This window comes from Crocodylus siamensis, chromosome 12 (genome assembly GCF_052110815.1).
Source record: "Crocodylus siamensis isolate JL-2025a chromosome 12, ASM5211081v1, whole genome shotgun sequence".
NCBI classification, from domain to species: Eukaryota; Metazoa; Chordata; order Crocodylia; family Crocodylidae; genus Crocodylus; species Crocodylus siamensis.
This window is the reverse complement of record NC_143406.1, coordinates 44467766-44478214: the sequence shown is the minus strand read 5'-3', so window position 1 is coordinate 44478214 and position 10449 is coordinate 44467766. Positions and strand designations below refer to the sequence as shown.

The following is a 10449-nucleotide window of genomic DNA, read 5'->3' as shown; positions in this document are numbered from 1 at the left end:
CCATGTCACACAGGCAGGGTGACACGCATTTCCCTGGGGAGATAACGCCCTGACCCCCAACTCTTCCAAAAAAGGACTCATTTTACAGGGAGGAACCGTCCAATGGCCAAACCCTCCAGGTTTCACCTTATATGATGAATGTCCTGCATGCGCGCACACACACACTCAGGTAGGCCTTATTCATATCAAGTCTCATTGATTTCCTTGTGACTCAGCTGGCAGGGCTGGGCCGTCATCAGACAGCACCCTCCCCCCATGCCCTGCTAACCCCCTTCCCTGCTGCCTGGCATCCTCACCCAGACGCACGCTCAGCTCGGCGCCCCGCTTCAGCAGCACGCCGCTCGGCCCCGCGTCACTTAGCAATTCACTTGCACCGTTCTCCAGGGGCTGTTGTTTTTGCTGAGGGCCCGTACCAAAGGGGCGGCATTGCTGCCAGGCTGAAGCCCGTGCTGCAGAGCTGACAGCAGGCTGCCAGTCGAGGCCCCCACTGCCCCACCGCCCCATGGGCTCCATTTAAGCAGCGCGCGCTCCCGCCGCGTCCCAAAGAGGCGAAGCGCTTGTCGCCCCCTCCGCGGGGTGACCTTGCCTTTGTTTGGAGACGGGTGCGCGGCACGACCCCACAGGCAGGGCTGCAGGAGCGCCCCTCGCCAGGCCTAGCTGGGCAGGGAGGCCGACGCAGGAGTTGGCCAGACCCCCCCGGCGCCCAAGCCCCTGCTGCTCCGACCGCCCCCTGGCGCGGGCACCTGGGGCTGCCCGGCCCCGAGCGCCAGCTGCTCAGCACGGCCCGCGCCCGCCCGCGGCAGGCGGAGGGGGCACGGGCCCGCGCCCCGGGTGCCAGGGTGGGCTCATGCTCCCCCTGCCCCGGGTGCTGGCTCCAGATCTACGTCAGCTCGGGGCGGCACCCCAAGCCCCTCCCGCACGCGCGGCCGCCCGAGGCGCCCCTGCCCCTGCCCCTGCCCCTGCCCCGCCGGGGTGCCGCGGCCGGCGCGGGGCGGGGGGCGGCGGCGCAGGGAGGCGCCGGGCCGCGCGGGGGAGGGGGGCTGCTGCAATGTGCGCGCGCGGCGGTGACTGAGCGCGCCGCAGCCAATCCGCGCCGCCCGTTCCGAAACTTGCCTTATATGGCGATGGGGCCCGGCCCGCGCGGCCCATAAAACCCGGCGCGCGGCGCCGGCCGCCGTCGCCGCGAGCTGCTCCCGCCTCCGCCGCCAGCCCCAGCCCCAGCCCGCCTCGACGCCTGCCGCCGCCCGGTGAGCGCCGGCCCGGGCCCGGGGAGGGAGGGAGGGAGGGCGGGCAGGCCCGGGGGCCGCCGCCCGCCGCCTCCCAGTGTGGCGCGGGGGGCCTGCAGAACCACGCGTGGCCGGGGTGCGACAGCGCCGCGCGCCGCTCCCGCAGCGCCGTGGCGGCGGAGAGGGGTCGCCGGGCGGGCGCGCCTGGCAGAGGGGGTGTGCCCGCCGGGCAGGGCGCAGGGGCGAGCGGAGCAGCCGCGCCTCCCGGCGCCGGCAGGGGGTCTTTGTCTGGGAGGCGGCTGCCCCCATGCGTGGGGGGCTGCTGGCGGGCGCGGGGCGGGGTGGGGGCGCCCCTGCTCGGCCCACGAGGGTGCACGTGGGCTTGGCGGTAACTACCCGCTGGGTCCGAGCTGGCGTGGGAGCCCGGCCGGGGTGTTTCTTATTTTTCGCACCGGTCCTGGAAGCGCGGCAATGCCAGGCCGATGCATGGGGTGGCCGGGGCTGTGCCCCAGGGGCCCTCCCAGCCCGCAGGGCTGCAAGGCGCTGGCTGTCTCAGTGGGGCGTGGGGAGAAGGGAGGTGCGGCGGAGCCAACTCGCCGGCCCGGGCGGGCCTGCTGCTGCCCCGCTTGCTGGAGCACAAAACGCACCTGCGCTGGCGCGTCGCTGCCCGAGGGGCTGCGCGGGGCGGGGGGCCAGAGCCCCGAGCGGGGCGTCGGGAGCTGGCCCCTCGCAACTCCTCCATTGTCACGCCTGCCTCCAGACGGACACCCCCAGCGGCGCTGGGAACAGGGAGTGGCGAGGGGAGGGGAGTGGCTGGCGGCGCGGGGCCCTCCCGAAAGCTGGCTCCCTGCAGTGCCACTGGCTCCTCGCGAAGCTCGCTCTCACCATTGCCTTTTATGGTAATAATGTGAGAGGGAGCAGGGACTTCCTTTGTCCCAAATCTGTGCAAAGGCAAAGTATGCAGCGCCGGGCTCCCCCTCGCGGCCAGCCGGAGGAGAGGCGCAGAGCAAACAGGAAGCCAGAGAGGAAATGGGTGGGGTGGGCGTCCGCTCTGCAGCTCCGTCTTGGCAGGAGCTTTACCTCGTGGGGCTTTCCTCCTCCCAGCGAGACGGGATGAGCCGCCTGGAAGCCCAGACGGCCGCGGTCTAGGAGTGCCCGCGAGCTACCCGGCATGCTCACGTTGTCTTGTGTTGCTTTGCAGTTAGTTCACCATGGATGATGATATTGCTGCGCTCGTTGTGGACAATGGCTCCGGTATGTGCAAGGCCGGCTTCGCTGGGGATGACGCCCCCCGTGCCGTCTTCCCGTCCATCGTCGGGCGCCCCAGACACCAGGTACGCGGGAGGGGATGGGGTGCTGCCGCCTCTATGCCGGAAACGGTTTTAAAAAAAATGGAGCAGCTCTAAAGACTCCAATTTGTAGACTGGAGAAAAACCAACTCGTTTCCACTCTAGGGACATCCTTCCTTGATCAGTTGATGGCTTGGTTCATCCTGCAGTTCCCCCTACTATAAGCCACTTGAAAAGCTGGCTGGCCCCTAGCCCAAGTCACCGCTCTGGTACAGGTGGTAGGATGTGGGTGTTTGAGTTTAAACTAATGGCAGCCCTTTTGAGTTTTTTTTTTTTTTCTTCTTTCTCTTCAGGGTGTGATGGTTGGCATGGGCCAGAAGGACAGCTATGTTGGTGATGAGGCCCAGAGCAAAAGAGGTATCCTGACCCTGAAGTACCCCATTGAACACGGCATTGTCACCAACTGGGATGACATGGAGAAGATCTGGCACCACACCTTCTACAATGAGCTCAGAGTTGCCCCTGAGGAGCACCCTGTGCTGCTCACAGAGGCTCCCCTGAACCCCAAAGCCAACAGGGAAAAGATGACACAGGTATGTACTGTGGCCTGAGCCCCCCACTCTCGGCCGCTTGGCTCTAGCCTGCGGAGAAGCTGCTGGCCAGCCCTCCTCCCTTCCTGTCTTCATCTTTTTCCCCCCTCCCCTTTTTGCCATTCTTTGCAGGGTTTTCCTTTCCTGACCTGAGCCTTCTCTTTGCTGGATCTTGACAGGTTTTATTTGTTCTTCTAAGCTGGTTTCCTCTTGCTGCCTTGATACTACCAACTCCTCTAACTGCTGTTTCTGACTAGATACTAACTGTTCACCTGTCTTGAGTAATTTCTGCCATGTAGCTGTCTAGTTTTTTGGGGGGTGATGGAGAATGTGGCTCTCCTGAAGCAGCTGTGTTGCACCTGGGCTTTTGCCCATGTTCTTAACTTTTCCCAGGACTCGGACTTGGGTTGATGGGTTTGCTGTGGTAGCCCAGAATTGATTGGCATGGCCTCCCATTCCAGTGGACCCATGATTGTTGTCTCTGGGGACACGGGAATGGCCTAGCAAAATGACACTTGCATGACTTGGAAACAATCTCTCATGAGCCTCTTGAACCCCTTCAGTGCGCATAACCATCCTCTCCTTTTTTCCCCAGATCATGTTTGAGACCTTCAACACCCCAGCCATGTACGTAGCCATTCAGGCTGTCCTGTCCCTGTACGCCTCTGGTCGTACCACTGGTATTGTGATGGACTCTGGTGATGGTGTCACCCACACTGTGCCCATCTATGAAGGCTATGCCCTTCCCCATGCCATCCTCCGTCTGGATCTGGCCGGCCGTGATCTGACGGACTACCTCATGAAGATCCTGACCGAGAGAGGCTACAGCTTCACCACCACAGCCGAGAGGGAAATTGTGCGTGACATCAAGGAGAAGCTGTGCTATGTCGCCCTGGATTTTGAACAGGAGATGGCCACCGCAGCCTCCAGCTCTTCCCTGGAGAAGAGCTACGAACTCCCTGATGGTCAGGTGATCACCATTGGCAATGAAAGGTTCAGGTGCCCTGAAGCCCTCTTCCAGCCCTCTTTCTTAGGTAAGTCCGCTCCCATCCTGGTTAAGAGACTCTTATCCCACCAGGCCTCCCATAGGTCCTTGGGGAGGGGGGGTAGGCGATGCTTCCTTTCCAGAAGTGACTGGATAACAGGACTATCTTGGTGTCACTGCCCAGTGGTACCTCCCTCCCCATACAGGAGTGGCTGAGGGACTCTACGTGGTGGGGTGAGGAGAGCCTTTTACAGAGTGGGACTTCTGCTGAAGTCTTCGCTGTTTCCATTATACCGATACACCAGGCTTTCTCACGTATGTGACTGGCTAGCTGGCCAACTCCTTAACTGATCCTGTTTCTGTCCGTCTCTTCTGGCAGGTATGGAATCCTGTGGTATCCATGAAACTACCTTCAACTCCATCATGAAGTGCGATGTTGATATCCGTAAAGATCTGTATGCCAACACTGTGCTGTCTGGTGGTACCACCATGTACCCAGGCATCGCTGACAGAATGCAGAAGGAGATCACAGCCCTGGCACCCAGCACAATGAAAATCAAGGTGTGTGTGTGTGTATTTTTTGGAGTCTTGAAATACAACATCTGCCCTGTCCCAACAAGGGTTGGTGGTGCCCAGACTTAATGATTCACCTAGGAAGGAATTGGCAAATTCTGGGTAATTCGCGCCATAAGGGTAGTGCAAGGTCTTGGCACTTGCACTGGTGTAGGTGGTGCAGGCAAGGCCAGCGTTGTCCCAAGAGTGGTCTTTTTCTGGGTAGAATGGCTGACCAAATCCAGGAACACTTGTGGGATTGTTAGACAAGATGCTCACTTCAATGGCAAGCCTAGTAGCTTGGTCCTGACGATAGAAACATCAGGGGTAGGAGATGCAGCTGGGAACTGTAGGCACTTTGTACAGGCCTCAACTCTAACCCTCTCTCCTGTTTCCTGCAGATCATTGCCCCGCCTGAGCGCAAATACTCTGTCTGGATTGGTGGCTCCATCCTGGCCTCCCTGTCCACCTTCCAGCAGATGTGGATCAGCAAGCAGGAGTACGATGAATCTGGACCCTCCATTGTCCACCGCAAATGCTTCTAAACCGGACTGTTACCACGTCACACCGAAACAAGAACCCATATCTGCGCATCAACCAAGACAAGATTGGCATGGCTTTATTTGTTTTTTTTGGCGCTTGACTCAGGATTTAAAAACTGGAATGGTGAAGGTGACGGCAGCAGTCTTAGCGTGTCGCAGTGATGGTCCCCAAAGTTCTACAATGCATCTGAGGACTTTGATTGTACATTTGTTTTTTTTGTTTTGTTTTTTAATAGTCATTCCAAATATTGTATAATGCATTGTTACAGGAAGTTCTCGCCTCTGCGAAGGCCACAGCCCAGTTCGAAGGAACCTGTACCTGGTTTTAGGTAGAACCTGCAGCTGGTTTTAGGTGTAACTGCTTGTCTGTAAATTATGTAACCCAACAAGTGTCTTTTGTATCTTCCGCCTTAAAAACAAACACTTGATTCCTCTTTTTTGATTTGTCAAGCAAGCAGGGCTGTGTTTCCCAGTGGTAGATGTGAATGAAGGCTTTACTCCCCCTGCAGCATTTAACAAACAATGCTGCTAATACATGGGGAGGGAGGGGCTACCTGTACACTGACTTAAGACCAGTTCAAATAAAAGTGCACACAATAGAGGCTTGACTGGTGTGGGCTCATGTTCTTTTTAACCGGCTATAAAGTTGCATGCTGATCTGGAGTGTGGGTTTGGGTGGGGGGGGAGGGAAAGGGAAGAAGCCTGCAACCTGTGCACTCCATGCTGGCTGCTCTGTAGTGAAGCTCCATCTCCCAGGGGTTGAGTTTGTGGTTCAAAGGATGCTAACAGCTAGAAGTGCCCCTTTCCTAGCCACAGCAGATGGTGCTGAGCTGTGTTCTAACCTTGCATGCCTACTTTGCCTCTCTAAGACCCAAGGTATGGGCCATAATGTAACTACAAGCTTTGGTAGCCCTGTGCAGTTGCGCATAGTGGTACTGTGTCTAGTACAAATAAGATCAGTACTGGGGAGGGCGGGTGGTTCCTTCCCCCTCTAAAACAACAGGGGAGTTGCTGTAGTCTGTCAAAGGGCTGCCTTAACAAGCAAAGCCTGCATTTCTGTTCTCATTATTACTCCCACTCCATAGCTGGAGGTTCTCAAAAGTGCTGAGCACCCAGAGCTACAATGAGTCAGTAGGGGCTTGGCCCTTATCCTAGTGCCAGGTCTCCAGCAACACATTGGAAAAGCTAGGGCAGGAAGAGCTGACTTGGTATCTTAATGCAACTGGATATAGCCTTTTACTGCACAGCTCTCAGACCTACTTAGCTGATTTAAAAAAAAAAAAACCCACTGGCACTGGGCTTCCCTTCCTCTTTTCTGGTTGTGGGCTCTCTGGAAGATCCAATGTCCTCACAAAACTACCCACAGATCTGGGTTGAAAACATCTGGAAGCTGGGTGCCCAGTGCTTCAAAGTAAATGTGAGTGCTTGTGATTTGGAGGAAGCCAGTGCAATCTGTAGACACCTGGCCCTGTCAACAAGGGAGCACATACAAGCCTAGAAGCTTGCCCATGATGCCAGGGCACTAGTTCAGCCGCAGGGGTTAGCTTTGATGTAGGTGATAGAGAAGTCTCACAGCGAACGGGCCTTGTTCCCAAGTGCTCTTCTATACATGTCCTTGCTCTGACAAGCTTTTGGTGCCAGTGGCTGCATCTGGCTGAAGGGTGGGGGAGGAGGGAGAGATGCATGGGCTGAGTGGGGCATGACTATATGCCAGTAACACCTAAAGCCCCAGCTGAGACCAGGGCCCATTAGTGCAGGCACTCTCGCTAATGCGCATACTTAGTGAGAGCCCCTGATCCAGCCTGTCTGAACAGAGCAGATAGCCAGAAAAGGCAAAGCCATTTCTCCAGGTTAGAGAGCTGGGAGCAGAACCAGCTTGGGTTTCAGCCCAGGGCCTGCCCGGTTCTCTGTGTCCAGCATGCGCTGGGTTCTCCCTGAGACACTAGTGTCCACCTGTGCTGCACAAGGAGCCTGACGGACTGGAGAAAGCCAAGATGTGAAGGCGGCAGCAGCTCAGTTCGTGAGACCACGGAGGATGTCCCAGGCCAGGTCTCGCCCTTCTCATCCAGGTGAGATGCCAGGGTAGTAGTCAGCGCTGTCTTTCCAAGGTGTCTTATCACCCACCTACCTGCCTGTGTAGCAGTGATTGTACCAGGCTAATGGCAGAAAATGGGCTGAACTCAGGCTTGAATGTCACTTCCATCCTTGGCCTGTTCTTCCAGGGCATCGAGCAGCATCCAGGAGGCCCACACTTGTGCTGCAGGGCTCTCACTGCGTTACAGCAGGGCTGCACGTTCCAGACAGGATGCATGGCTGTGCTCTGGAGTCTCCTGGGCTTTGTTCAATCGCTCCTAGTCTCACTAATACATCAGCAGCTGTAGATGCTTATGGAAGATCACAGCTTCCAAGCTGGGGTAAAGCAGTCTCAAGCTCCGGCAGGGCACGGCAGTGCTGTGCTTTGAGCCTCTGGGTGCTCAATTCTGCTTCTGTTCCTCACTGCTTGCTGTGGAGCGGTGGTCGTGATGCACATAAGGGTGGGGGGAAAGGAGTGCCAGCTCCCAAGCACGCTTCTTCCATAGTAGCCGGACCAGGAAGAGAGGATGGATGTGCACATGGCTAGGGAGAATCTGCAAGGAGGCTGCCTGCCTGGGGGGCTGCATGTGAGGAAGGCCAGGGCTGTAGAAGGGGTTTGGTGACTGAGCAGGGCTGTCTGGCAGCTACAGTCAAGCTACCCTACAAGGGCAGAGGCAGTATTCAGATGCCTGTGGTGTATCTTAGAAACAAGGCTTCATGAAAAATTTCTTTAATAAAAAAAAAAAAGGCGGAGCTTCCCTGGCGAGGGCATGTGGCAGCAGAGTACGAAGACACTGCTTCGGTTCCTTGAACGAGGCCTGGCAATCACGGCTCCTCTGGGCATTATGTGCTGGAGGGACTGGGAGCATCAAGCAGGGGAAAGCACTGCACATTGCTCGCTGCTCCAGCCTCTGACACATCGGGGAACCCCTGGAGATGTCTTCCTTCCTTTGGGAGATTTGGGCAGGGGACACTGCTTTAACCAGACCACTTCCTAATGCTGATTCTGAGCTAGGAAGGATTTTCTAGCCACTTTTGCAGGTGGGGTGGGGTAGGGGACTGTCTCTGCACAGACACCAGGCCTGCTGAGTCAGCATGGCCTGACCATGGGAGGAATCTAGGGTTTTAATCTAGAGTACTCAGTGCTACATAGTGTAATGGGTGGAGCAGGGGATGAGGAGTCAGGGAAGCCTTTATCTGTTCCTTTCCCTACCGCTGACCTTGGGCATGTTCATAGTCGCCCTGTGGCCCTGTAAAACACACAGCTTGGTAAAGTCCTTTCAGAGCCTGAGAAGAAAGAGGCTATGGAAAGGCACAGCGTCAACGTGCATCACAGCATGAGCTCCTCCGTGGTGGCTGGCAGGGCCTCAGCCCTCCGAACAGGATGTTTATTCATCCAGAGCATTGGTGTTTTGGCCAAGTCCCTCAGCATCCCAGATGGAGGTTTCCCTTGTTCCTGCATCCGCTCTCTGTTGGATGCTGACTGCTGCCGGGTCCCGAACCTGCGCACTGATCCGTGAGCTGGTGTCCCTCCGATTCACACATGCTAGGGTTGGAAGAGACCTCAGTACATCATCGAGTCCGACCCCCTGCCCTTGGGCAGGAAACAGCGCTGGGGTTAAATGACCCCAGCCAGGTGCTTGTCCAGCCTCCTCTTGAAGACCCCCAAGGTAGGGGAGAGCACCACCTCCCCTGGAAGCCCAGTCTGGACTCCGGCCACCCTCACCGTGAAGACGTTCTTCCTGACGTCGAACCTAACTCAGACAACAGCGATGGGATTCTCCCGGCATGCCCACAAGCTAGAAGCCAGATGACTCCCTGGTCAATGGCTGTGGGTGCAGGACTGTTTCTCACACCTTTCTGATGAGCAAGCTGGTATTAGGGGAGCTTGCGCTTTCGTTTCACCTACAGGCAGGTTTCTGAAAGGCCTGAGAATGCCCATATGTCTTTGCTTCTCTTCTGCCACCATCTTTGGGACACTGTGATATGGGCATGGCTCCTCTCCACCTAGTCTTCACTCATCTTCCCTACTATGGTAATGCCACACTTCACGGGATGACAGAAGGGGATTAATTAGGCCCAAATTCATCAGGGTTTTTTTGTCTCCTAAGAGTGCCAGATTTATTCTGGTGGTAGAGACAGACTCTAGTAATTCACCTGCAACTGCCCGGTGGGCTAGAAAGTCACCTCTCTGATCAGCTTATGGAATGAAACGACCAACACAGATTAATGGTGTCCTTGGTAGAGGAGACTTGTGTTTCTCTTGGGAGACCATGGATCATCACCTCCTTTTCCACTCATCTTCCAACCCTATGATACTACTGGGTTCCTGTTACACATTGCTTTATAAGTTTGACAAAGTCTGGCCACTAAAGGTGAGGCAATGCTTGTTAGTTATTCCTTTGGAAGTTGTGTATCACCCATGAAGGTGCAGAGTTGATGTTGGCAGGTATATATTCAAGCAAGCAAGCTAAGATCTCCCGTGGTGTCAATGCATTACATGCTTTCTGTAGGGAAAAGGGTTTTACTGGGATTCAGTTGTTGAAATAGGTTGGAGATATTCAGAAGAACAGGTCTGTTATTGAAGCTGCTGGTGGTTTTAGTTTCTTGCAAAGAGTCTGCACTCTGCAGTCACCGGAGGAAGAATGGTGTTTTGACTTGCTCTGCTGTGTTGGCTCTGCCTGGGGGCTAAGGGCTGGTTTAAAGCACCTGTCTCACCTCCATGGTGATTTTGCCTTTCATAGCATGCATACTACCAGGGAGACTGCTGTAATGTACAGCAGCCTCCAGGCTGCCCAGATTGTACCCAAAACCTTTACTGTTCTTACAGCAATTACTTGTACATCCCCCACAGCCTACCTGCCCCTGCTCTGAGGCAGGGCTGTTTCTCCTATCACGCTGGCCCTGCCAGTTGACTTATTTACTGTGTTCCCCATTGGAAAGACGCATGTTGTCTACGCTTTTTCTGTAAAGCTTTACAGATCGCAGCTATCAAGCAGATCAGACCTGCCGGAGGTATATGTAACCTTTTAAATTCAGATTGTCAAAATGTCCTTTTGGTTTGCTCTTGTTGGCATCTAACTCAAAACACTTGGCAACCTGTGAGATTAAAGATCCAAACTCTGCCTCTTCTTAGTTCAGGGAGGAGAGACCTCCCAGTCCATATCTCTGGGTCCTTCCAGGGATACGGTC

The 10449-nt window shown here is 55.9% G+C and overlaps 1 protein-coding gene across 1 annotated transcript; it reads left to right on the top strand.

Annotated features, from left to right (window-relative positions):
* Nucleotides 1–1093: 1093 nt before the first annotated feature.
* On the top strand, nucleotides 1094–5786 carry ACTB (actin beta). The gene is made up of 6 exons (XM_090023417.1): nucleotides 1094–1247; nucleotides 2428–2560; nucleotides 2869–3108; nucleotides 3701–4139; nucleotides 4470–4651; nucleotides 5044–5786. Exons 2-6 carry the CDS (start codon nucleotides 2438–2440, stop codon nucleotides 5185–5187), a joined length of 1128 nt encoding a protein of 375 aa, XP_089879543.1. The 5' UTR covers nucleotides 1094–1247; nucleotides 2428–2437; the 3' UTR covers nucleotides 5188–5786.
* The last annotated feature ends 4663 nt before the right edge of the window (nucleotides 5787–10449 follow it).

What these genes read in the sequence shown, in the direction of transcription:
- ACTB (XM_090023417.1), top strand. Translation starts at nt 2,438, where the DNA reads ATGGATGATGATATTGCTGCGCTCGTTGTGGACAATGGCTCCGGTATG. An exon ending in TCGGGCGCCCCAGACACCAG is followed by an intron (nt 2,561 to 2,868) that starts GTACGCGGGAGG and finishes CTTTCTCTTCAG; the next exon opens with GGTGTGATGGTTGGCATGGG. An exon ending in CCAGCACAATGAAAATCAAG is followed by an intron (nt 4,652 to 5,043) that starts GTGTGTGTGTGT and finishes TGTTTCCTGCAG; the next exon opens with ATCATTGCCCCGCCTGAGCG.